A 25340-nucleotide genomic window follows, 5' to 3' on the forward strand; every position below is an offset into this window, starting at 1 on the left:
CTTTTCCCTTGTAGACATGATTTAATTTCAAAATTATTCACTTTACAGTTCTCACAACAGTCACAAAACATCACAGGGAATGTAAGGCTTGAAGGTGTGCTTGTTATGGGTGTGTTGAGCTGAACTGAAAATACAAGACAAATCCATTGAATATTTACGAGATTATACAAAAGCCAATAGAAAAAGAAGAATCTGAAACTCAAAGAACACCAAACATTTCACTGTTGAAAAGATCAGAGACATCATCTATTAATTGTTTCCTGAAACACCGATAATTTCTAGGGTCATTTCTCCAAATACACAGTACTTGGTACTGTCACTCTATAAATGTATTCTACGGTTCCTTAAATATACAAGATGAATTCATATATACATATTTGAAATATATAAATATTAAAGGTAAAATTATTAGTGTAAAATATTGTAAAAGGGCACTTTAAAAGTGATCCACACTGACCACAACAACATCAGGGTAGCACAGTCTCGACAGAAGCAAGCAAAAATGCACTCAAAACAACAAAGCTGGTATAGGAGCCATTTTAAAATCAAGAGCGAGGAGAAATCAAGACGACTGTATTTGTGTGCAGTGTATCAAACCAAAATTGATAGGGGGAATTTTTGACGCAGTGTCAATACAAGTCATTTTAAATGTCTTAAAGGGGTGTATCGTTGATCAAAACCCAATCCTGTGCAAATCCAAAGTGCACAAAATTTGAAAAGATTGTCTATTAAGATGATTTGGACCACCATGCCTTCCTTAGTTTTCCTCATCTTGACGTGGTCTTGAACAACAACTTGGCCGCCAGATGTTCCTGAACCACTGGCGAAAATGATTCTGCCGGCGCCTGCCACTCTGCACCATCTTTTCCTCACTTTGTCCTTTGGCCAGGCTGATTTCACCGAGGTCTGATGTGGGGGGAGGACTGGAAGGCATCGACATAGACATTTCGGTTGGGTTTGCTGGCTCATCTGTAGGAGAGGTCAAGGCCAAAGGCTGTTTCTTCTGCTTCTTTACCTGTTTCTCCAGGTGCTTCTGGATGGCCGAGCCCAGCACTGCCACCTCCACCGCCGCACCATATACCTCCCAAGTCATTCCCTTTTCATCCCAGCTCACCTCCTGCACAGGTTCTGGCACTTCTTCTGGTGTCACCCCGATCCGTGGTTCCGGCTCGGGAATAACCTCAGGTGCGGTCAGAATGATTGGGGTCATAGGAGCAGTGGCCACGGAACGGAATTCCACCTGAGGGCCCACCTGCATCTCGGCATCTTTGGTCTGTGCCACATCTGCACTACACTTGTTGGCGAGTTTTCCAAAGGTGCTTGGAAAAAGGAATGCTGAGGAGCCCTCTTGAGGAGTCATGGGGCTGGTGGCCACTGACTGGTACATCACCTCCAGGCTAACCTGGGTTTGCACAGTCTGTGTGCGTCCAGGCGACCGAGTCAAGGTTAGCGTCTCTTGCGAAGGCCGTCCGGAATCCTTGGACTCAGTTGATTTAGTTTTCTTCAGTTTTACTTCCACATCTTCAGGCTTTGTGGACTGATCTTTCAGACTGCAAATCTTCACTTCCATGCCTGTGCCACTTGCATTTGTTTTCTGTGGGGTGCTTGAACCTTTGCTTCCAGAGTTTGTCTCGTTGCTACTATCCCCTGGATCTCCAGGCAATCTTGGTTCTTCATTGGTGGTATTCTGCTCAGGTGATACGTGGCTTACGACGCTGGTCTTCTGGACTTGACTGACTTCAATCACGTTCGCCACAACGATGGAACCATCGAGACTCTCTTCTCCAGTCACTCCTTCACCTTTAACCGAAGAGACATTCTCGGTTTCAGCAGGGCAGCTGGAAGTCTTCTGCTCCCCAAACTCCTCATCCTCCTCTTCCTCTAAAGTACAATCATGGTTGGTCACCAGTATGGTAATCTCCTGGTCCAAGTTTTGGTGGCCAGATGCCAAGCACATCTTATGTGCTGGTTCCTCTGCTTGGTTAACACTCCTCTCTTGTTTGCATGCTGCTGCAGGTGGTTCATCGCTTTCGCCTGCTGTTTGAGTGGAAGATAATTCCTCTTCTAATCGCTGCTCATGTGGAATTACTGACTTGATCTGATCTGATGAAACCTTTTGGTCAGGTTGCTCCTGGATGCTGCCACAGATCTCCTTTTGGACTGCGGTCGCTGGGTTTTCATCAGTTACGTTGTCATTCATAAGGGGCGAATAGTCATTGGTGTTTATACTTGTGCTGGTCCCCGAGCCAACTTTCCAAACTTCACTTTCTGTCAGAACAGGACCCTCCATGGGTTCAGAGATGGGTTTGTGCTGATCTGGGAGAGGGGGAGTAGAATGTCTGAGCTTCACGTCTCACGCCACTGATGGTTTTGCTGGAAAAAAATCACATAAATGTATTAGTGCATTAATGCAGGTGCAACGAATAAAAAAGAGCACTTGACATGCATCAATGATGGCACACACACACAATTTTTTTCATTTTTGAAAACACTACATTAGGTAAAATTCATTTCACATCTGATTGTTTTATAATGATCTCAGGCACTGAAAAACAATCATGATTTATGTTCTTGAAATAATTATAACATAAAATTACACACAAACTTCAGTCTTACAATACTTACAGGAAGAACAGTATCGATTGCCGATAAACTGATTCCTCTTTCATCCCCCAAAACAGAGTTCCAATTATATCATGACAGCTGTCTTCTTCAGTTCATCCACAAACACACACACACACACACACACACACACACACTAAACTTGTTAAAAAAAACAAAAACAAACAAACAAAAAAAAATAAAACACTAGCAGTACCCTCTAAAATCAAACCTACGACGGCACACAGTGAGACCACAATTTAAAAAAAACACCCCGATGACACATACCTCAACTGTACGATAGATCAAATGCTGTATCCATATTTTCAAAGATTTCACAGTTAAAGCATATCTTCACACTCCAAGCTTCTCTTTTAGGTGCTGGTAATGATAAGAGGCAGGCTGTAGATGGTTTGTTTTCCAGAAGAATCTCAGTGGATGGTGGTCCTTGGATTTCACTGTAGCTGAGAGTACTGAAAGCTTCTGATTTTTAGTTTCCCTGGAAACCAGACTCAGCCTGGCAGTGAGTGGTAATGAAATGACAAAGTATCTGTAGCTTTTTAATCAAAAAAAAAACACTGATAAAAAAACACATGTCTAAAAAAAAAAAAAAAAAATTAAAAAAGTAAAAAAAAAAAAAAAAGTAATTTTTTTTTTCTCACATGAGAGAACAAAATGTAGGTCACTATACTGCTGCAGTTATGTAAAAGACCATCTAATTAATATTCTTTCTGAATTACAGGCTGAATGGTAACTATAACATGGCTTTTTGGATTCATGCATGTGCTTGCACACTGGTCCATTGCACCTCACCATGCCATGGAGTGTGTTTTGGAGAGCTGCATTCTATCGCCTATATTCTCACTATAAAAATCGAGGCCTTTTGCCAATCGCATGCTGCCACTGAATATTTGTTGCCTAGCAACCAGCCATGGACATGCAGTGTGGGGGGGTGGAGTGACTGTGTTCATGGTAATGGTGGGGGGGATGTTCAGACAACACATGCCATATTCTGAAAACAAGAGGATGCTGCCTGTCATTGAAGGCAAGTAATGAGGAGGAGGAGGAGGTGGATAGGGATGTAAAGGGGATGGGAATGTGGAGGTGGAGAATACAGGGGAGAAGGCCAAAAGTGCTGGAGATCAACTGTAAATTAAGTCGTGGTGAGAAACCTTTCCTCAGGATGACACTGTTTGACATTTGCGTCTACTACAGACATGAACACTAATGGGTACATCTTGACTGGTTATATCTTATACCTATATACAACAGAATTATATATTCATTATTTATGAAACACAACAAGCAAAAACAGTTTTTTTTTTTTCATGCATCAGTCAATTTTGAGATTTGGGCTGTATGTATGTATATTATATAAATTTATATATAATTTTTTTTTTTCCTATAAATTTTTGTTAGAAATTTATTTTCTGAAGAATACTATAATACAACAACAAAAAAAAAATTTAAATATGATACCATCATCAACAATATTTTTGTTAAAAAAAATTAAAAAAATTACACAACATATTATAAAATGCATAATTTGCATATTAAAACACACACACACATAAACCACACACACACACACACACACACACACACACACACACACACACACACACACACACACACACACACACACACACACACACATATATATATATATATATATACATAAAAAACTTGTAAAAAAATGTTTGCAATTCTCAATATAATAAGTCTATTAATTATTATCATTATTTTTTTTTTAACCCTATTCACTGGGAATGTCTTGCCTTTAAAAAAAGAGTATGGGATATTTGTTTCCATTTAATAGCTTTTATAGACACCTACACATTCTGGCATCATATGATGATTTTTTTCTCAAGTTTACACGCCATAAATACAAAATAAACATTACATTTTATATTTTTATTTTAAAGGAACTGAAAAGAACCTATAGATTATTCTTACTCGCAGCTGTCAGAAATCATACCAAGTCTGTTCAACACCTTAGACAGCACATGCAATAGCTGCTCTTATGGCAGGTTTGAGAAAGTTCCTGACACCAATCATATCTGCTCCTTAACTTTCAGGAAATATTCGACACATTGATTTTAAGGGTGAGAGCATCTTATTCTCAGCAAGGTTTTCATGCATGAAATGTACAGGGAGTTAATCTATAGGACTAATGCATCCATAATGAAAATTTCTGATACTGTATGCTTGTTACATTCTGAGTACTCTTTAAATTTCAACTATATATTGAACTTGATGCCCACTGTGATTCTTTGTTGCAGTTCTTCTGAATTTAACTACACTGGATTGATAAAGACTGATTTTAAGCTGTGGAACACATCTGAAACAGAATGCACAAGTAGGTGAGTAGCAGCCAACATGTGGCAAGTTATTTAAAGTGTTATTTGTTCGTAATCAAAAGCATCATCTCTTGACATCCACAGGAATACTGAATAGCAGGATCTGCCCTGAGGCACTATTGAATGAAAGTTCTTTCACTGTGGTCTATCTGTGTTATGTTGCCATAGCAACATATATCTGATCCCCCTCCCTCCAGTGACGTGGGAGCTGAGAAAAATAATGATAATAATAATGGAAGGGGTTTTTACTAAGAAAGTGGATGTGTTCTTGCATACTCTATATCCTCACACCGTATTTCACTAGAATAGAAAAGCACGTAGGATGGCCATAAAGAGACACTGCAGCAGCTGAACGGAATGTATCGTGTATTTTTAAAGCACAAGCATCTTTGAATAGACTTTGGAATATAGGATGATCAACAATTAAACTGAAATGAAACATTTACAAAGCTGCTAGTACAATTTTTACGATTCAGTTCACAAGGTTCAGGTTGAATCTATTCTGATAACAAGGAGTGTCGGATTGTTTGGGCAGTGCAGCATTTATTTGGAACTCAATTTGTGTCCAAAATCCTTAATGGTGTCTGATGCTTTCTCTGCAGCTGTGCCTATAGCAGACTGTGTTTGTCTGGATGCCTCCTCAGCAGCTGTTTGTATATATACACATATACAAAAACAGAGACACAGAGAGAGAGAGTTTAAGGATGTATTTGCATATTCTTCATGGTGCAACATACAAATAAACTGATAGAGATAAGGAAAAACAATGCAATCAGACAATTCAGATTAAAGACATTAAGACAATTTATACACTAAAATGCATATAGTAGTATACTAATATACACTAATATACACTTTAAAAGGCTGTGAAATCATGCACATCCACACTTAAATGCATCTTTGTTTTTGTACGGCTGTATTTAACAGACTCTCTCTCTCACCTGCACTGGTGGTTTCTTTAGAGGACTCTGCCACCTGCTGCACGGCATCTTGCGCTGCCTGAACTGAAATAACATTATCAAACACACGTCTTGTTTTTCACACACATTGACAAAGGTCTCTAGAAAGCAGATCTTTTATTTTTATTTTTTTTTGCATGGTGAAATGGACTACACTCACTCACTCACTCACTCACTCACTCACTCACTCACTCACTCACTCACTCACTCACTCAAATAAATAAAAACATAAATTAATAAATAATATTTGATTACATAGTATATATAGTTTAATTATTTAAATATGCTGTCAAGTATAAAATTTGTTCAATTAATGCCAAAGTGAAGATAGTGTTTCTGCCATTTATCACACTGTATCGTTTAAAACTCAAGTTATATGCATATAAACATCACACCTAATATTTAAAAATATTTTAAAACTTGTAATACAATTACATATACACTGCAATACAATAAATACTATTACATCTAAGATTCACAATTGTAAATATATAAATAAATTAATTAAAAAGTGTTTTCAGTCATCAAATATTTGGCTTATCTTCAGTTTTAACATTAATAAATTGGTAATAGTACTTTAAAATTAACTTTAATGGAAAAATTCATTTTGAATTCACAATATGTATACAAAAGTTACCTCATTATTATTATTTACTTATTTACTTAATTTAATTTGATGGAAATTTTGAAAGAAATAAAATCTTAAAAATATACAATAGACATCTATTTTGTCTATGTAAAACATATTAAAACCAAACCAACCTAGCCAAAATAAATAAATAAATATTTTTAAATAAATAATAATCATAATAATAATTTAAAAACATAAAAAAATTCAGCCAGTATAAGATAAAATGATGAAGTGTATTTAATGTTAAAATAAATTAAAACATTTTGTTGGACAAAGGTCTTTAAAATCAGTCCATAATAAAAGGTAGACAGCTGTTCCTTCCTAAACTAAAAAAAAAATTGACCAAATATACAAATGCAAGCCCATATGAGCAGTGTGTAACCATTAGTACCTGCACTGTCAGTGACGCCTTTAGTGGCTGACTGTTTTCAGCCCCTAGAGACGTCTTAAAGGAAGCCATGATACTGAGCAGGGCACCCCATAAACACACTACTACACAAGATAAGGGGGGGCCCTTAAATACCCTCTGTTGCCAGAGGGCACTGCATTCCCCTATGACTACACATGCTAATCCATCAATGGTGCCCGGCTTATGCAGGTATGCCAGCTATTGAGCCACGGCACCACACTCATTCTGCTGTGCTCAGCATGTCTGTAGAGCACTGTGTTCTGTTCTGGAGACACAGCCAGACATCCGGTTGTTAAGAGACAGGAGGGAGGACGTCACTTTCTCCATTAGTTTCTCTGCACGTAATATTTGTCTGGATGCCAAAAGATGGACACATTTAAACTAGATGCGTGTCTTTGTATTGTACTGTATAAAAAAAAACAGCAAACTACAGTAAGTGGTAGATAATTATATTAAGCACTTGTTTTGACATTTTGTTAGTGAATGCCAAAATGTTCTTATGTGTTTACGTGTGATTTTTATAGACTACACATGGAGATTTTCTGTTTAGATTTACAGAGGATTCACTTGTCTTGATAGAAAAAGAAAAAGACTACGCATGGAGATTTTCTGTTTGTTTTCTTTATTTACAGAGGATTCACTTGTCTTGATAGACACAGAAACCTTAATATTGACATTTCCAGCATTGTAAAGCACATACTGACCTGACATCCATAAACATTTCAAGACACATTTACACTAACTTTAAAATCTCCAGTACACAAACGCATACATACACACAGATACAAATTGCCCAATCTTAACAAATAATCCACTGGAATGATATCACAAGCTACTATAAAGTTACAACGTATAAAACTTTTACTTCGAAAACATTAAATAAATAGCTTGCTTCAATATTAAATTAAAAATGAAAGTAAAATCCCACAAACAGGCATTGCACACAGTTATATATAATATCATATTTACCCGAAGATATTTTATCCCCCAATATATTATTGGAAGATCAGAAACATCTATTACACATATAGAAATCCAGGTACACAAGTACAAAGAGTCACAATGGAAAGGGCAGGTCTCGTTTCATTGGGAGGGAGGCAAGGAAACGAGACAGAGCACCCTCCGGCAGTCAGCATAGAGCTACATCCAACACGTTACCGTCAGAACATGACATTTACAATAGATCATAATAAAAGTAAATATCTGATAGGAAGAACATTTCTCGGCAGGAGTAACTGGAATAGATATTTATGGTTTTCTGATTTTTTTTTTTTTTGCAATTTTTTTTTTTTTTTTTTTTTGCACCGGGGTTTATTGTGTTAAGGGTTTGTACTTGTTATTGATATAAACTTTTTGTGCTGCTGGCTGGACTTGGACTTGGAATGTGTTGTTTACGACTCTGGCTCATAATCTTGGTTGTCCTGTGAGCAGAAACAGAAAAAATTAATTTCTAAAATTATTTCTTTCCTTTTTTGTTGCAAAATCTACACGAGACTGTCCAAACAACAAGCTTAACATGTCATAAGTAATAAAATGTTACCACAAAATAAATAACAGACACACACACACACACACACACGTGTGTATAATAATAATTTTTTGTGCCACAAACAAAAACACACACACACACACACACACACGTGTGTGTATAATATACATACTGTATACTGTATATATAACACACACACACACACACACACACACACATATATATATGTATATATAATTTTTTGTGACTTCATTAAAATGTTCTATTGCTCATAAAACAAAAAAGGCAAAAAATACTTTTACCCCTAGTTATTTTATATTTATTTTATATATATATTTTTTGGTATACACTCCATTTGTGTTTGTTTTTTCTACAATGTACTTTTAGATTTAAACTTAACCCGAACACAAATAACATTACTATACACAAACATTTAGCTTTTGATTAGCCCAGAGGAACGTACGTTTTAAGACAAAATGTTATCTTTCAATTATTACTATTATTTTTACACAATATACATTAGGACCCCACACATAAAGTCAATTTAATCAGAATATGATTATTAACTACATCACATCATGATGCTTTTCCTATTGTATTGGTTCTGTTTGAGGTCTGTTGTAGTGCCTCATTTTCCCCAGCAGGTGGCAGCTGATGCTTTCAGATAATACGCATCTGAGTTATTTAATTAATATAATTGCACATCATTCTGGAGTTATATTAGCAAGCTCTGAAGATCTGAATCTGTAGATACCCTACATCTTAAATGTCAGTATTATTATCTGACGCCACTGGTTCCCTGTGTGAGAGAGCATCTACTGGAAGAGCCCATCTCCTCAACAGGACAGGGGGAGCCTCCATCACTACCCACAATGCAACAGGGCATTTGACGTCACCACCACTCCCATGCAGGCAGATTCAGCATGGCAGTGAGGTAATGAGAGGGAAGAGGGCAAACAGAAGGAGGGGGAGGGAGGAATAGAGGAAGGAGAGGAAGCAGAAAGATGTCACACAGGGAATTCCACCATATCTGTGTGCACTGATGGCACGTTTGAGAAATTTACGTGTTAATTATAAAAGTCTGGGGTTAAATTAGATACATAATTCGGTGAAGAATCATTAATATTATAACCCTGGATAAACACACACAATTATGTAAGATATAATGTACAGATAGTGGGGTTTTATTGTAAAATAAAAAATGATTATATCCAGGCATTTAGTTTTACACAGCTCCTTACCTTAACAAAAGAATTACAAATGGACATGAACATGATAAACTGACTGAAATTATTTAATTTAAACTTAAAAAAAAAAAAAAAAAAAAATATGTGAGAAAATAAAACAAGTTGTCAAAACCAACACCAAAATTAGAGTCTTTAGGCCTACAAGGAAACATTAATATTTTATATTTTGCAACATTGTTAAAATAAAAAAGAAAGAAAGAAAGAACCTAATAAAGAAAGAAATAAGAGAAAAATTTGCAAATAACTTCTTGAAAGAAGTTTCTTATGCCTACTAACACCATCTATTTAATCAAAAATACCTAAAAACAGTAATAATAAGAAATATTTTTATAGTATAAAACAATATTGTTATAACTTAAAATATTTTGATATATTCTAAACTGTAATTTATATTACATTGTCACATTCTAGTTTACTTTAATTTCACTTTTGATCAAGTTGATGCATCCCTACTGAATTAAAGTTTTAATTTCTGGGGAAAAATAATAATAAAAAATAAATAAAAATAATACATACAAACAAACAAACAAATTAATAAATCCTAACTTTTGAGCAGTTTGTGTTACAGGCCCATCCCTTGCTGACTTATATTACATGTATTATAGTCATTTTAATTTAATAATTAAATGCTCTTATTAGTATGCTCTTGGTTTACAAAACTACACTGCACCATACCGAAAATGTCGGTCTCACTTTATTTTAAGGTCCAATTCCTTCTATTATCAAACCATTAACTAAGAATTCTGACTCAATAAATTCCTAATTTGCTGCTTATTAATAGTTAGTAAGGTATTTGTTAAGTTTAGGTATTGGATTAGGAATGTAGAATATGGTCATGCAGAATATGTGCTTTATAAGTTCTAATAAACAGCCAATATGTTATTAATAGGCATGCTCATAAGCAACAAGTTAATAATGAGAATTGGTCCCTGTTCTAAAGTGTTACCCAGAAAACTATTAAAAATAGGATTTGAAACTAGACTTGGACTTGTGGCAATGTTCAATGTGTGTGTCAAGTAGAGTTGTGTGCTCCTGTGAGTGCTGATGTTCGTACCTGCTGAGTGTTGTCGTATGTCTGTCCCTCAGAGTCCATGAGACCTTCTCCCATTGGCTCCTCGGTGGCTTCCTGACCAAACTCAGGCTGTGAACACACATGTGAAATCACATCATGTCTTTAAAATCTAACAACAACAAAAGATGTGGTCATACAAAGGCAATTTAAAATACTGACCTGAATTATACTGGCATGATTGATTTTTTTTAAAGCACTATCACATTCAGAGACTAAATATAAGCACTTTTCTGTGCCGTTTATGCTATGTACAATATATCAGTGGTACATCTGCTTATGTGCTTTAGAATGCATGCTACAACTTCACATGTACCTAATAAATGTTTCATCAAACTCCATTTTATGTCTTGCCAGAGAGAGAGAGAGAAAGAGAGAAAGACTCTCATTACCTACATACAGTAGATAGATTTTCTTTACAGTTCTGGGTCACTGGAAGGTTTATTTTTAAACTGAGCTATCACAGTCAATTAGGTCATATTCTAGCAATATACAGTCCTTATATCACAACACAGCCTGTCAAACCCTTCATGTCAATCAAGCTACATGGAAACAATGGCATTTATACTAAAACATTTTAAGAGATTTGTTTTATACCTCCATTTGAAAGAGATTACTGCTGAACCCTCAAAAAAAAAAAAAAAAAAAAAAAAAAAAAAAAATAAATATATAATATATATATATATAATATATAATATATATAAAGATAATATCTATATAAATATATATATATATAAAAGAAACATCTATGTTTGAACCAGTAGGTCAAACAAATGATCTTCTCAGTACAATGCAGATAAACAAATTATGAGATAAATGCATAAAACACCTTTAAAGTAAACACAAAGTAAAAATACTATACTTTTAAATATTACATATAAATATTGATAATTATTAATAATATTTATATTTAAATATGTATTGTAACAGCTATATTCAGATATTCAGATTGTTTAAAATAAAATGAATGTTTTAGTTGAAAAGTTCTTTTGAATTACATAATAAACTGTTTAATCTCACAAATAATGTTAGTAAAGTCCTAGTCTGTATTTGTTAATTAGATCGGAAGTATGACAAACAAAGCACAAGTGGCACTGAGAACGACCCACAATCAGACTATAGACTGTTCTAGTCTAGTACACGAAACACACACACATAAATGGCACAGTCCCTTTATCACTGACCACCCACACACTTTCACATGTTTCAAAACCGCTAAACTACACACTTATACCAGCCATCACACATTTTCCTTATGACAAGAGCTGCACTCCAAATCATTTGGATGATGACAGCTTAGCTGAAGCACTACATCTTTAAAATCAATGACAGTGGCATTGTGTTTTTATTCTTCGGCTCCAGCAGGCTTTATACATACACATAACTGTAAACACCACAACCACATATGCTGCAAGCTTCTTACTCTGATTTTCCCTCTAAGTGATTTATGAGATTACTGAATCACCACAAATGATGAGATTCATTTTTAAGCCTGGTGGGGAAAATCCGTGGAAGACCACACATGTAAATCTGTCACGAATACCACTATTGCTCAAAACCCAGAGCACTGAAATCAACAGTTTGTTTAAACTGATGCAGATCTGCCTAAGTTTGAAGACTGGCTGACTTCTCCTCCCATAGTGCATTTTTAAGTACTGTGCAAAGTGCTAAGTGACATTAGGCAAGGTTGAGAGAGAGAGCGAGAGAGAATGAGAGAGAGATAGGGGCAGAGGAGGCTCAGCAGGACAGAAGCACAAAGTAAGACACGATATTCCCTGTGGGATGAGCAGCCCTCCATTATGTGTCATGTGCTATGACGTAAAGGTGAGTGTATGAGGTGTACAGCCCTCTGATATTCGCCTAGTCACTGAGACTTTATTATTTTTTCTAGTATTGTGTATTTCTCATGGAATAATACATATCCATGTCTGATGGTCATGTGCATGTTGAGCTACTTTACTGAAAAAAAATGTCTTTGAACATTACAGCAACAGTGAATTAAATATGAAATTTTTAAGTTGAAGGACTGAAATAGTTTCTTGTAAAACATACTTCAATAATCTTTGTTTTGTGAAAAATTTCAAAGAATCTTTTTTTAACAGTGTACTAGTGTTCATTACATTTTCCATCCCATTAATATGTAAAACTGATCAGAAATGTGTCAAATTTTCAATGTTAAAAATGTTTTGTCAGGTAACCAATATTATGATTGAATCAACCTGACTACATTACATCAAAAATCACTTTAAGGGTTTGATCAGGTAGAAATAGCTCATACCTTAATGAAAATAGCTAAATAAAAGATAAATAACAACTGCACATTTTTACAATGGACTTTTTAAAAGAATCACCATTCCATCATGGAATGGTATATAACAATATACCAATGTAATAATACTGACATATAATGTTATTTAAAAGAACATACATTCATGTCATTGGGGAATTCGTCCTTCTTCACCAGGCCGGTGGCAGCAGCGATGTTTCCGGCTCCAGACATCACAGCTCCTCCCAGCTGAGAGGCCTGCTCCTTTGTCTTCTCAGCCACTGACCAATAATAAAACACACAGACACAACCCATTTTCAACACAGACACATCACTCTAAGTCAGAAATTCGATATTTATTTGGCAACACACACACACACAAAAAAGGGAAATTATCTGAGGCTATTGGCACCGACAATGTCAGTATAACAAATTGTTATTGGATTTTATTTTATTGAATAAAACCAGTTTATGGTGATATTATTATGGCAAAATCAACTGTTTCAGATTAGATTACATCAATAAATGGCCATTTGTATTAAATACTGTCATCAATTTAGTTATGATTAAACCTCGTTCATAGACTTGCTGTAAATGTACATACTGCGTATGAAAAAGAAACATGTATTATATTATTATAGATTTTTACAACTATTGTTTCATAAAAAATCTGAATAACTGATATAATAATAATAATTAATATTTTTATACAAATTTTATTCATGAAATTGGTTGTTGATCATGTGTTTTATATTAATATAATGTATAATTTAACTGTTTAAAATTATTTAAAAAGAACATATTAGTAGACATTAATTGGGAATCACTTTATAATGCATTATATACAGTATACACTGTACATTAATATACTATTAAAGTTTAAGTTAAAAATCTGAATTTGCTTTTTTATATGTTCTGTTTTCATTTAAAATTTAAATAAAGTTTTCGTTATTTTGTTGTGTTTTGTCATTTTTTTTGTTTTTGTTTCAAATATGCCTATGTAGTTCTTATCAGCTTTTAATAAATGAAATTTTTTTGTAACTGTAGTACTTAAATTTAAATAAAATAAAATAGTAATGGCACCTTGGAATCTAGCTGAACTAAAATTAATTTAAGATTATTTTATATTTTTCATTTTCAGTTAACATTTAATTTTTTTTTTGGTTGGGGGGGGGGTGTATTTTATGTTTTATTTTCTGTACTAACCCTGGCTCAAGCAAGTGGCCAACAGTTAATCATACTGAAAAACACTCTAGTTTTGTAGTTTTCTCTCTGTCCTAGACAAATAACCTTCTGAAATATCACCTAGGCACATAACTATTTGTCTCAGTTCCATTTACTGGCTGTAAGCCATGCCCTTTGAACACATTAAATGAGACGTATTCATTATTTACAAGACTAAAGACTAAAGAACAATTTGCAGAATCACCTTACCTGTTGCAACACTGTCTTTGGTCTTGCTGCCTGCAAGCACACAAAAGAATATTGTAAAAAAAATTACACAGCCCATAACAACACCAAAACACACATTAAATTAGTTCCTCTGAAGGATCTGCGATAAGGCTGAAGTAGGTACATGATACAGACAGGTAATGAGTAGAAAGACAATGTGAAATACAAGACTGGAACTCCCAGAGTAGCTTCATTTAAAGGTTCACTGAAAAATCATTAGAGCTAACAGAACCTGTATCTCAGGCCCGTCACCTTAACCGTCCTGCTTGAGTGAACTACAGCTCAGAAACACTTACTAGGAAGGGAGTTACCATATACTGTAGTGGCAAATGGCACTCTGTGTCTCAGTCTGAGTATGATTCTTACAAAAGAGAGGAGAAATTACTCTTGAGCAAAAAGATGTTTTAACTAGAGTCATTCACCCGTGACTCATTAGAGCTGACGTGTTTCATCTACAGCACTTGAATCATTATAACAAATTTGCTTCTTAAAATGGGAAAGACTTGCTCATGAATGCACAGTGTAACAGAAGTATCATTTTAGATAAAAAGGGCAGATTATAAGTGCTTTATCAGGACTTATCTATCACTAAAGGAAATGTCTAATTGTACTACATTTTTCTGAAATGTGGTTGTTAAGAGCTTCCAATTATTTTTTTTCATTGTGTTGCTAATATTGTGTTTGTTTCATTTCATTTTATTTATTTTTTTTTAGTTTATGGAATGGGTTTGGAATGCAGAATACATTATGTATCCAACAAGCCACACAATTTGAGGTATCATGTATGGAGCACAAATGGTGTGAGGGCATAATAAACAACAGTGTTCAGGAGTAACTAGTTACATGTAATGGAATTACGTAATTTAATTACAAAATAAAAGTAATTTCAGTTACTGAGAAAAAATGTGTAATTAAATTACAGATACTTATGAAAATGTTAGGGATTACAAAGGGGGTTACACTTGCTTTTTTTCACACATACTACCACATACAGATTTAATTGTTTTTTTTTTCATAAATTGCAGTGACTGCTCTAAAATATGAAACACCAATATTTCAGGAGTTTAGAACATGGTTATTCGATAACTCTTTTATTTCCTATATGGGTTTATGTATAGCTATGCTTAATTTTTTTAAAGATTAACTGATTTCTTTCCAAGGCATTGTTAGATTCCAGTGTTTACTGTTATAGCTATGTAAATATTTGATTTCAAAAACAGTATCATAGCTAATAAAATATTTCTCGTTATGATCTCAAAGTAAGTCTGATTTTGTGGTGGCTGTGTTTCAAAGGAGACATTGATCTTCCAAGTTGGTATGATTCTTTAGGGTCTTCGTGAACAGTCTGCAACATACTTTGGTTAAAATTCCTTTTACCTTGCTCTGTTCACAGCGACTCATTTTGGGGCATGTACCTTTAAATGCTAATGAGCTCTGCTCACCTGCCCGTTTCTTCTGTGGACTAGCAAAAGCGATTTGCAAATAATCATAAAAAATATAACGTGTCAGACTTACTTCTTCTGGAGGTGCAGCTGGATCATGAACAATTAACACTTATCTAAAACCTACTTTTAACAACAAAACAAACCTGCCTTTAAATGTCCCTCATTCAGAAACCAGTCTGGAGTAAAATTATTTGCGCAGACATAAACGAATTTAGTTGTATTCAGTGGCGCATTACCATTAAAAACAAAACTAATGCACTCCATCCTCAGTGGCTCTGATGTCGCACAGAGCGATTACTAATATTGCACAGTACATCAGCATTTGTGGGCAGGGCCTGAACAATATGACATCGTACTGCTTAGAAAATCAAAATGGCTTGATAATTGAGACTGTTTAGGATTTTGGGGGATTAAAAAAAAGGAGTGAATGGATTTTTATCAGTGTAGGGTGGTTGTGTCCACACACTGCTTAGACACATTTATATGCAAATTTTGCATCCAACATATACTTTAAAATTGAAATATAATCTTAATTCAAGTGATGAAGGATTTCGAAAGTGTGATAGTAATCAGTGAGCACTACTATAAGGTTTACCCTGCCTGGTTTACATGTTTGAAAATGATAAACAGTTGAAAAAAGTAATCAAATGTAATCAGTTACATTACTTTAATAAAGTAATTGAAAAGTTACACTACTTAATACATTTTAAGTAGGGTAACTTGTAATCTGTAACCTATAACATTTCCAGTGTAACCTTCCTAACACTGATAAACAATAACCAATAACCACTAAATATGCAGCAGGGAATATACAGCTCGATATGAGGATGAGAAACGGACAGGAAATTAAAGAAGCATAATAGCAGTGGGACAAAACTAGCCAGTGTGACATTAGCAGAAGCCTCTTCCTCTTCAATCTATCCTCAGATGGATTGGTGGTGCATGTGCGTGAGGGAGTGTGAGATCGTGCAGCTGCTGTCCAAGGTGGAACATGAACCTATCAGCTACCCGTCACCCCTCCTCCACGCGCTAACACACTCACTCCCATAAGGGCGTTCAAGCAAGGCATCCCAGGTCACCGCGGTTGTCCGATGTAAGTGCAACCTTGTGTTCACCGCAAAGGAAATGACAGCAACCGTACAAGACGATCTGCAAAGCAACCAAAGATGGGCTTGAGGTATCTGGGCTAACTGTCTCTCTCTGGTACGCTGGTGGCACAGATGTGAGGTTTTTATGTGAAGGGATTCTATTATTCATTCATTCCAACATCAAAACAGAGGAGCTTGAATGAGTGTTTGTGCTGGGCACTTAAACACAAATGCCCTCTCAATCTCCAATTACAGCAGGTCAACAGACTACATCAACGTCTCGTCTTACTGATCAAAGCACACAGCAACAAAATGAGCAAGCTAGAATCATTTCAGTCTTTCAGCTCTATATGATATACAATAAATGGATTTGGACTGTCACTCTTGTCTGTTTTTTATATGGAGAGCTCTTTTTCATGGGCGCTGTGTGTATAGAGGTATATGAGCTCATGGAATTGTGTGACATGTGGCCTGTAAGGCTTTTTTCCAACCCGATAGGAGATCAGAGAGCTGCTGGACCGGCTCCAGAAGTCAACCATCTCACACGGTGTTATTTCACTCTCAAATTAGCGTGTACATTAAGAATCCCTTATAAGATCAAGTTACATGAAATGGATTTTCTCTGTACAGTTTATGTTATACTAGAATCGGTATCAGTCCAGTATCATGAGTGCTTTTAATTTTCCAGATGTAAAATCCATTGTTCATTAAAGAGGCCATTTCATGAGGTTGTGTGCTAAAGAGTGATGACAACCACTGAAATGAGTATGCAAACAGGACTGTCACAGCATTCGTTGTTAGACTGAAATATATTGCAGTAGACCAACTATGATCATATTTACATAAATAAGCATTCTCTTGTGAGAAATATTGAAAAGATGAGTGATCTGGTGTGCACAACAAATCGCATGAATTGGAAACATCTACAGAGGAGTGGTTTGCAATCCTTTGACAACTTTCCATCCCAAGGACCCTTGATATAAAAAGATTTTCTTGGACACATTTTACATTAACTTCTACAGTATAATCACTAACTGTATTAAAAAATAAATATTTCATTTCAAAATTTCAAAATATTTTAATACACACTATATCTAAAAAAAAATTTTTTCTACAATAATATAAAATACTACAATATTTTTGTAGAAAATCACTTGAGTAATATAATTACAAACTCATTAAAGAAAAAATGACAGAATAAACCAGGGGTTTAACATTTACTTTTAAAACACTGAACTTTTAAAATAACATAACATTTTATTATAATCAACATCAAGATTTTAGATAAGAAATTAATAACAGGTAATAAGCAAAAGTTATATTCTTCCATGTAAATGTTTGATTGCTAATGTCCCCAAATATGATGCTACTATTGGAAAGGACCAACTTTTAAAATACAAAGGCAGCTATATATTTTAATGCATAAAAAAAAAGTTCATATTGTTTGAGAAAGGTAAGCGTTATGTCTAAAAGACAAAATGTTTAAATAAAATAAAATAAACCAAAATAAATTATTGAAATATATCTGAAGATATTTCATTTTAATTTCAGTTTTATTTGTAGAGTGCTTTCCACAAATAATTTATAAGATTAATTAGAATTAATTTTATTCTGTTTTATTCTGTCTTATTATGAGGCCAAATTGCATTTCTAATAATCATCATTCTGAAAACTGTATCTAATGTTGTTTAAAATAATTCTAGAGGTCCTTAGAGACGTGAACATGTCCAAAAACATCCACAATGTACACAAGAAATGTGTCTCTATATGGCTCTTTAAGAAAAAAAAAATTCAATACGACATAGTAGACGTAAGAGTTCTGGAAAACCCCACCCAAAATCCCACCCAATTATAAAATTACACAATAGTGGCTGAACCTATAGCGATGCTCTGAGAAGCGGCAGTGAAACAGATAGCAACCCCCTCCTGGCCCTCAGGCTCTGAGCTTCATGGTCCCTCCCACTCCCACTGAGCTCACGCTTCATTCGTGATATGCATGCATTAAAAAAAAGAGCATTATATGCTCCATATCTTACCCACAAACATCACGCCTTCCTTGGTCTTTTCTGCTGCCACCGCAACACCTTCCTTGGTCTTCTCTGCGGCCACTGCCATACCTTCTTTAGCTTTCGAAAGCCCCTTCATTAAAACATCCATCTTGGCCCCTCTGCACCAAAGAGAGCAAGTTATGTAGCAGTGCACAATGAAAAACAGGGTTTGTGTTGCACTGTATATGACAAATGTGGGTTAATTTGGAATTGAGAGCAAGTGTGTGTGTGCTAATAGCAGGCTGTCAGTCGTACAATAAGGAATCTGATTTCCCTGAAGATAAAACGCCCATACAAGCACACACAATGAGATGAGAACATTCACACCATCATCTGACGTTATTTTTCAGCTTTAACAGCAGGAGGTGTCCTCGAGATGTTCACAAACTCATTAATTATTACTCAAACGGCTCATTTTATACTGAGCATCTATACGGGGTCCTGAGAGAAATATTTGTGTAAATTAAAAATGGCACATGCATTTTTGCTTTATATATTAACGAATGCATTGCTTTAATGAAGAACAATGTGGGTCGACACATTACTGACAGTGTTTCAGAAAATATATTTCATTTTAAACGCAAACAGAAGATGAATCTTGCACTTCTCTTTTACAATATGGTGTAACCTCTTCAGTGTCCTCACACTGAAGAAGTGCTGGACACGACAGGGATAAAATAAAACAATTTCGGGTCCAGGTTGCATTTACAATTCAACATACAATGTTTTATTTTGCACCCAAGCATGCGAATACTCGTTTCCATCGAAGTGCCGTTTTTGTGTCCTTACAAGAATAGCGTTAGTATTTTCACACGTTCTCGGTTCATGCTAATATAAACAACAGCGTTTGAGCCTCGTGGACGTGTAATGAAAATTAAAACGTACCTTTTAAAGCACCCTCTTTGTCCTTATGCTTCAGTTGCGTAGTAGATTGAAATATCGTGGAAGAAAATTTTACACTACGATCTTGAGGTGGGCCTTCCTCTGGATGAGCTCAGCCAATGAGGACGAGAGGATGAGACGATCGACGTAGCTCATGGTATTGATCATGGGGGTGTCAGACCCCGGCTGTAATAGCCTGTGACACTCTAGAATTAATCCTGCTTCATACTGTACTGACAGGTATTATTTGGTATTATTTGATCATTTGCACTTACAGAGAACGTGTGATAGCTAGACTTTCCTTCACATAGTGTTTCATGTGACACCAAGCAGCATCTATCTATTATATATACATATTTATATATATATATATATATATATATATATATATATATATATATATATATATATATATATATATATGATAGATGCCTCCAATTACAGAGGCTTTATCCTATATTTAAAGCCTCTGTAATTGGTGGTTCATTAACTAACATTACTGAGCTATCTATCTATCTATCTATCTATCTATCTATCTATCTATCTATCTATCTATCTATCTATCTTAAGAGAACCTTAGTTCATATTGCCAGTATTATGTAATGTTTAGAAACTACAATCACATGTCTCGCCATGACCAAACACAAATGGAGGGATGAAGTCGATCCATATGTTATTGCGATCGCGTACCGTCTTCTGTTTCTGGGGCTTAACGTCGAACTGAATGTTAAAATCAGGCTGAATATATCTAACCGTGAACTGTATGGTAAATCCACGTCGAAATGCTGATTGATAAGATTAGATTTGCTCATGCATATCTTGTTGGGATTTACTGCAGACGATGAGTGTCCATTTGCCTGAAGCGGGCGCATCGTGACATCTGCCTCTGAAAGGCAATCGAATGCCCAATTGATTTTGTCCAAGCGTGTTTAAAGTCTTGTAAAACTTTCCATTATCAATAACTCCCTATGTCGAACGATCTGTTACGGATACATATTTTCATGTAGGCCGACATGTGTTTTGATCAAATAAAATGAGATTTCACACGTTGAAACACATTATGTGGATCGTTTATTTCTTGTAGTGATGGAGCTCTCACACCTATGACATCAGCCGTTAAACACAACTGCCATTTCTATGCTTATTGTGCCATCTGCTGTATTATAATAGTATAACATTGTTTAGGTTATTCAGGAGTATTCGCTAATGCACTATGATCGAGTGACGATCATCAGCATAGCCGCAGATTGAAAGTCAGAATTTCAGCACCGCGGACAGCGACCTTTGACATGCGCTGCAAAGTCTTGGGATATTAAGCTTTTCTTTCTTCACAATCAGCTGCACTGTGCTTTCATTTATGCAGTGATTTCTGTGTGACAAAGTTTAGCTCCAAGATGCTTCAAGAAACTTACATGCAAACCTACCTGAAAAACTATGCACAAGTGCACCAAAGGCAAAAGCTGTTAATAGAAGTTAATAGAAGTTAATTGATAAAGAAAATCTATTTATGACATTATTTTTGATAGCATCCTCATTTTACAGCATTTTTACACAAGTATCTAAAACTTTTAACAATACTGTAGCTTTGCAGGTAGGTTTCTTGAAGCATCTTGGAGACGTTTCCACAGTTCTTCTGGACTGAGTCTGTCTCAGTTTGTTCTGTTTCTTCGTGTCATTCCAGACAGACGTTGTGAGACTCCTTGTGCAAACAAAAATCACAATCTCAATTTTTGGAAATGTAAACTGATATTTCCTACTGACACACTACAGCAAAATATAGAAATAACTGACTTAAAACCATTTTAGCTGGTGAAAATAATAGTGTCCTAATAATTTTGGGCACCACTGTATATTCATGTTGTTTTTCATCTTAATTTGGTAACAATAGAACAAAACAATCCTGTGTACTTATTATATCTATTCTGAATTTACAAATAAAACCTTCATAATCTAAGCATGTAATTAGTGGCTAAAAATATTTATTATCTAACTAATGGGAATAGTTATAAATATGCAATTTAGGCAAGAATATATTGCATAAATAATATATTTATATAATTATTCACATTATAGAGACTTACAAATTATATAACTTTTTTTACTACATTATTTGTTTAATTTTTACTTTTTTTACGCTTTAACATATTTTGAGTATTCATGTGATGTCAATAGTTTAAGACAAGCACTTTTTGAATTCCATGACATGCAAATAAAGAGAATAAAATAAGTTTTATTTAGTGCTTTGCTCAGTAATTATTTTTAGGGCAGTAAAATGTACATTAACTTATGATCTTACAGTTACTTTCTCTGAATAAGCAATTGTTACAATAACAACAGCTTTGGCAATATTGTTCTAAGTTGTAAAATAATGAACTGAACTAACCAAAAGTAACACAAACTGTTCCTTGCAGTGAGAAATTTTTTTTTTTTTTTTATTGTTTTTTTTTTTTATGTTTTTGTTATTTTTTTTTTTTTTATTGTTTTTTTTTTTTACATTGTATTGGGAACATTATCAAAGTGAGCTGCAGATATGACACCTTTTGCAAATATCCATTTATAGAAGAAAAATGAAGGGGATTTCAAAATGCATTTTTCTTTGAGTAAAATGTTTACAGAACTAGACTCAATCCCACAGAGGCATTATGTTTGACAATAAACATTTACTTACCGCTCAGTGGTTCCTGCAATAAACTTGTTGTTCAGAATTTGGAAGATAAGCCCTGAAGCCCTCTGATAGAAGAGCAATATCTGAGAACATGACAACAGTCACCTATCAGTCTGTGTTATTTGACAAAAGCTATATTGAAGTTGCTCTCCACAAATGCATTTGAAATGAACTTTGAACCTTGAAATTTACTTCTCACTTTTCTATTTTTCCTTTCATTATTTGATGTTTTAGTGTGCTATTTCCCAGTATTTTGACTTTGCATGGTGCTTGATTGACAGCCTTAGGCTCTAGCTTAGGTACTGGTCTCTCAATACATCCAGACTGATCTTTCATTCTTAATTGAAAACTTCTGGTTTTCTCTTACAGCTTTCAACTGAGAGAGTAACCAGATTTATCACTGTGCTCCAAGCCTGTCTAACTTGATTTCTTTAAGGTCCTTTATATTTCCCCAAGATCCAAAACAAATCAGAAGAAGACTTCTGGCTTTTTTTTTTGCTTTGTGATCTTGTTTGCGGTCCAGGCTTCAAAGCTTGAAACTTCTTGAGTCAAGGCCAAAAGCAAGAGAAAGCTATACAACTGACTATAACTGAAGTATTACTGTGCTGTTGTTTAAATGTGGTTACCATAGGGAAATGCTGCACAGAAAAACATTCCCACTCATCTCTCTCTTCATCAATGATAACAACAAAAAAAAAAAAAAATAAAAAAATAATAAATCATAAAAAAAATAAATAAATAAATAAAATCCCTGATTGCACAAGGATTTCTTTGTTTAGTGCATTTCATTTACCAGAATTGTAACCAGCAATCTTTTATGACTTTTATGGAGTTACATGACTTTAATGGAGTTGACGTTGTGATTTTGGTAGTTGCGGCATTAGTATGAAACTGAAAAATACAAATTAGAAAATAAGTTCAAACAATAACTTTTGAATGCTGAATGAATTATTCAAAGAAAATATATTTTCTTATATATAAGCGATGAAGCAGTCAATATATTAAATATGATATTGAAAATATACAGAATATATTGTGCTAATATATGAAAATATTGAACAATCCATAAAGTATTGCCACTTTTCATATATTATATACAACTACATACATTATATGCAATTCTGCATAAATACATACATATATGAAATGCAATATTATGTGCAAATTATATGCAAACAATAAAGAGATACGTTTATAAATATGATTTTTATATTCGTAGCTATGTATTTTTGCATGCCTATGTTGTAGTATATTGAAGTACTAGTTCTCCATATGTGTAAATATGTTATTTAATGCATAATATTTTCCTGTATATTAAAACAAATTGTGTGTGTTTTGTAAGGGAAATACATTAAAATATTCTTACAGGACAAAACCAGTAATTCAGTATCATCGCCGCTGCATGGCGACAAAGACCATATTTTTAGTACAACAACGAATAATTTATTCTCTCTTCTCCGCAGCTGTTGCTAGGCTGAAACTATGCAGACAAACACATAACATGAAACATAAAAATCTGAAAAGATTTTCAGAAATGCCATTTCAGTTTCCGTACTGAAGACTTTGTCACCCGCTTAATTAATATCTGGCAACATTAGCGGCAACATGAAAGGGTGTTTTTGAACATTATTTTTATAATTACTGTGCTGTATTTCACAAATCTTGTCAGTTATGTAAACTCGTTACAGTTGGCTGGCTACCAACACAATTGGCTGCTATTAATGTTAATGTAAGTCCACATTTACGTTACATAACATGCTTATGAAAACATTAAAAAATGATAACGGCAGGGTGGGGGCAGCAAATACAATTAATAAATGGACACTGTCTTCCGGCGCCAAACTAGTTCTCTCTCTCGCTCTCGATCAAATATATAGCGTATATACAAAAGAAAATTCTCTCCACAACACTGATATTAAAAAAAAGCCTCCCATCACACCATCATCCTCCACAAAAAAAATAAAAAAATATCCCACCACGCAGCTGTCATCTGGAGACTTAGAGGGCAGTAAACTGCAAAAGCTATAAACTGCCATCAGTCAGACAGCAAGGCGTAAATATTAATGTGCAAATGTTATGCGTACGTGCTCGATCGACAGCTCTGCATCGGTGAAGCACTTCATATGAACTTGGGACACATCAAGAGACGAGCTTCCCAAGGGTTTCGCAGACCGCAGTTGCCAAAGTGGAGCTACTTAAGACATCTGCTCGCTGTGATTGGAACTTCAACTCTGTGTTCAGAAACAAGGCTGCATAATGAATGCAAACTCAGGACTCCTGGAGAGATAGTGTTAGCGCTTTGTGAATGCTATTACCATGCTAATAACAAACTGACTTTTTCCCCTGGGGAAAAATTACCGTAACAAAAAATGACTGCATTGGTTTATGAAATTACCGGTAGCTTTTTTCAACCCTGGAAGTACCACCAGGGGGCAGTTTAAGTACGTGACGCAAAATCCTAGCTGCCAGAAGAATTAACGCAGGATCTATGAGTTTATCTGTAGGAATTATCTCACTCAGGGACGCTTTGTTTTCACTATTGCATTTTAAATCAACTCCCCAACCGATATCTGAGAGAGAAGTGGCGGTGAAAAGAGTTAAGAGACAATAAACAGACGCATTTGGGTGTATGAACGAACACAGGCAGCATTTGTGAGTCCAGTAATAAAAAGCAAATATTTACCAATTTTCATCTATAGATTAGACACCCTCTGTGTGGTCACAGTCGA

The 25340-nt window shown here is 34.9% G+C and overlaps 2 protein-coding genes across 3 annotated transcripts; both read right to left on the reverse strand.

The window, feature by feature from the left end:
* Position 1: 1 nt before the first annotated feature.
* On the reverse strand, positions 2-3150 carry LOC109066266 (G protein-regulated inducer of neurite outgrowth 1-like). 2 transcript variants are annotated; one of them, XM_019083269.2, is made up of 2 exons: positions 2890-3150; positions 2-2373 (listed from the first exon to the last, which is right to left on the reverse strand). In XM_019083269.2, the coding sequence occupies exon 2, from the start codon at positions 2288-2290 to the stop codon at positions 758-760; it is 1533 nt and encodes a 510-aa protein (XP_018938814.2). In that variant the 5' UTR covers positions 2291-2373; positions 2890-3150; the 3' UTR covers positions 2-757. The 2 variants fall into 2 exon arrangements, with proteins under 2 accessions (XP_018938814.2, XP_018938815.2); XM_019083270.2 differs by lacking the exon at positions 2890-3150 and adding an exon at positions 2626-2787.
* A 4411-nt stretch (positions 3151-7561) lies between these two features.
* Positions 7562-20108, reverse strand: LOC109066215 (beta-synuclein-like). Its single transcript, XM_042738127.1, has 6 exons — positions 19950-20108; positions 19053-19183; positions 14466-14495; positions 13194-13312; positions 10751-10837; positions 7562-8381 (listed from the first exon to the last, which is right to left on the reverse strand). Exons 2-6 carry the CDS (start codon positions 19171-19173, stop codon positions 8352-8354), a joined length of 387 nt encoding a protein of 128 aa, XP_042594061.1. The 5' UTR covers positions 19174-19183; positions 19950-20108; the 3' UTR covers positions 7562-8351.
* Positions 20109-25340: the final 5232 nt, after the last annotated feature.

Source organism: Cyprinus carpio, chromosome B14, assembly GCF_018340385.1.
Source record: "Cyprinus carpio isolate SPL01 chromosome B14, ASM1834038v1, whole genome shotgun sequence".
NCBI classification, from domain to species: domain Eukaryota; kingdom Metazoa; phylum Chordata; class Actinopteri; order Cypriniformes; family Cyprinidae; genus Cyprinus; species Cyprinus carpio.

Bases quoted from the DNA above. Each gene is read 5' to 3' on its own strand.
- LOC109066266 (XM_019083269.2), bottom strand. From the start codon at position 2,290: ATGGAGGGTCCTGTTCTGACAGAAAGTGAAGTTTGGAAAGTTGGCTCG.
- LOC109066215 (XM_042738127.1), bottom strand. From the start codon at position 19,173: ATGGATGTTTTAATGAAGGGGCTTTCGAAAGCTAAAGAAGGTATGGCA. The intron at 13,313-14,465 runs GTAAGGTGATTC...ATTATTGGTCAG, and splicing joins CAAAGACAGTGTTGCAACAG to TGGCTGAGAAGACAAAGGAG. The intron at 8,382-10,750 runs GTACGAACATCA...TTCTGCTCACAG, and splicing joins CATACGACAACACTCAGCAG to GACAACCAAGATTATGAGCC.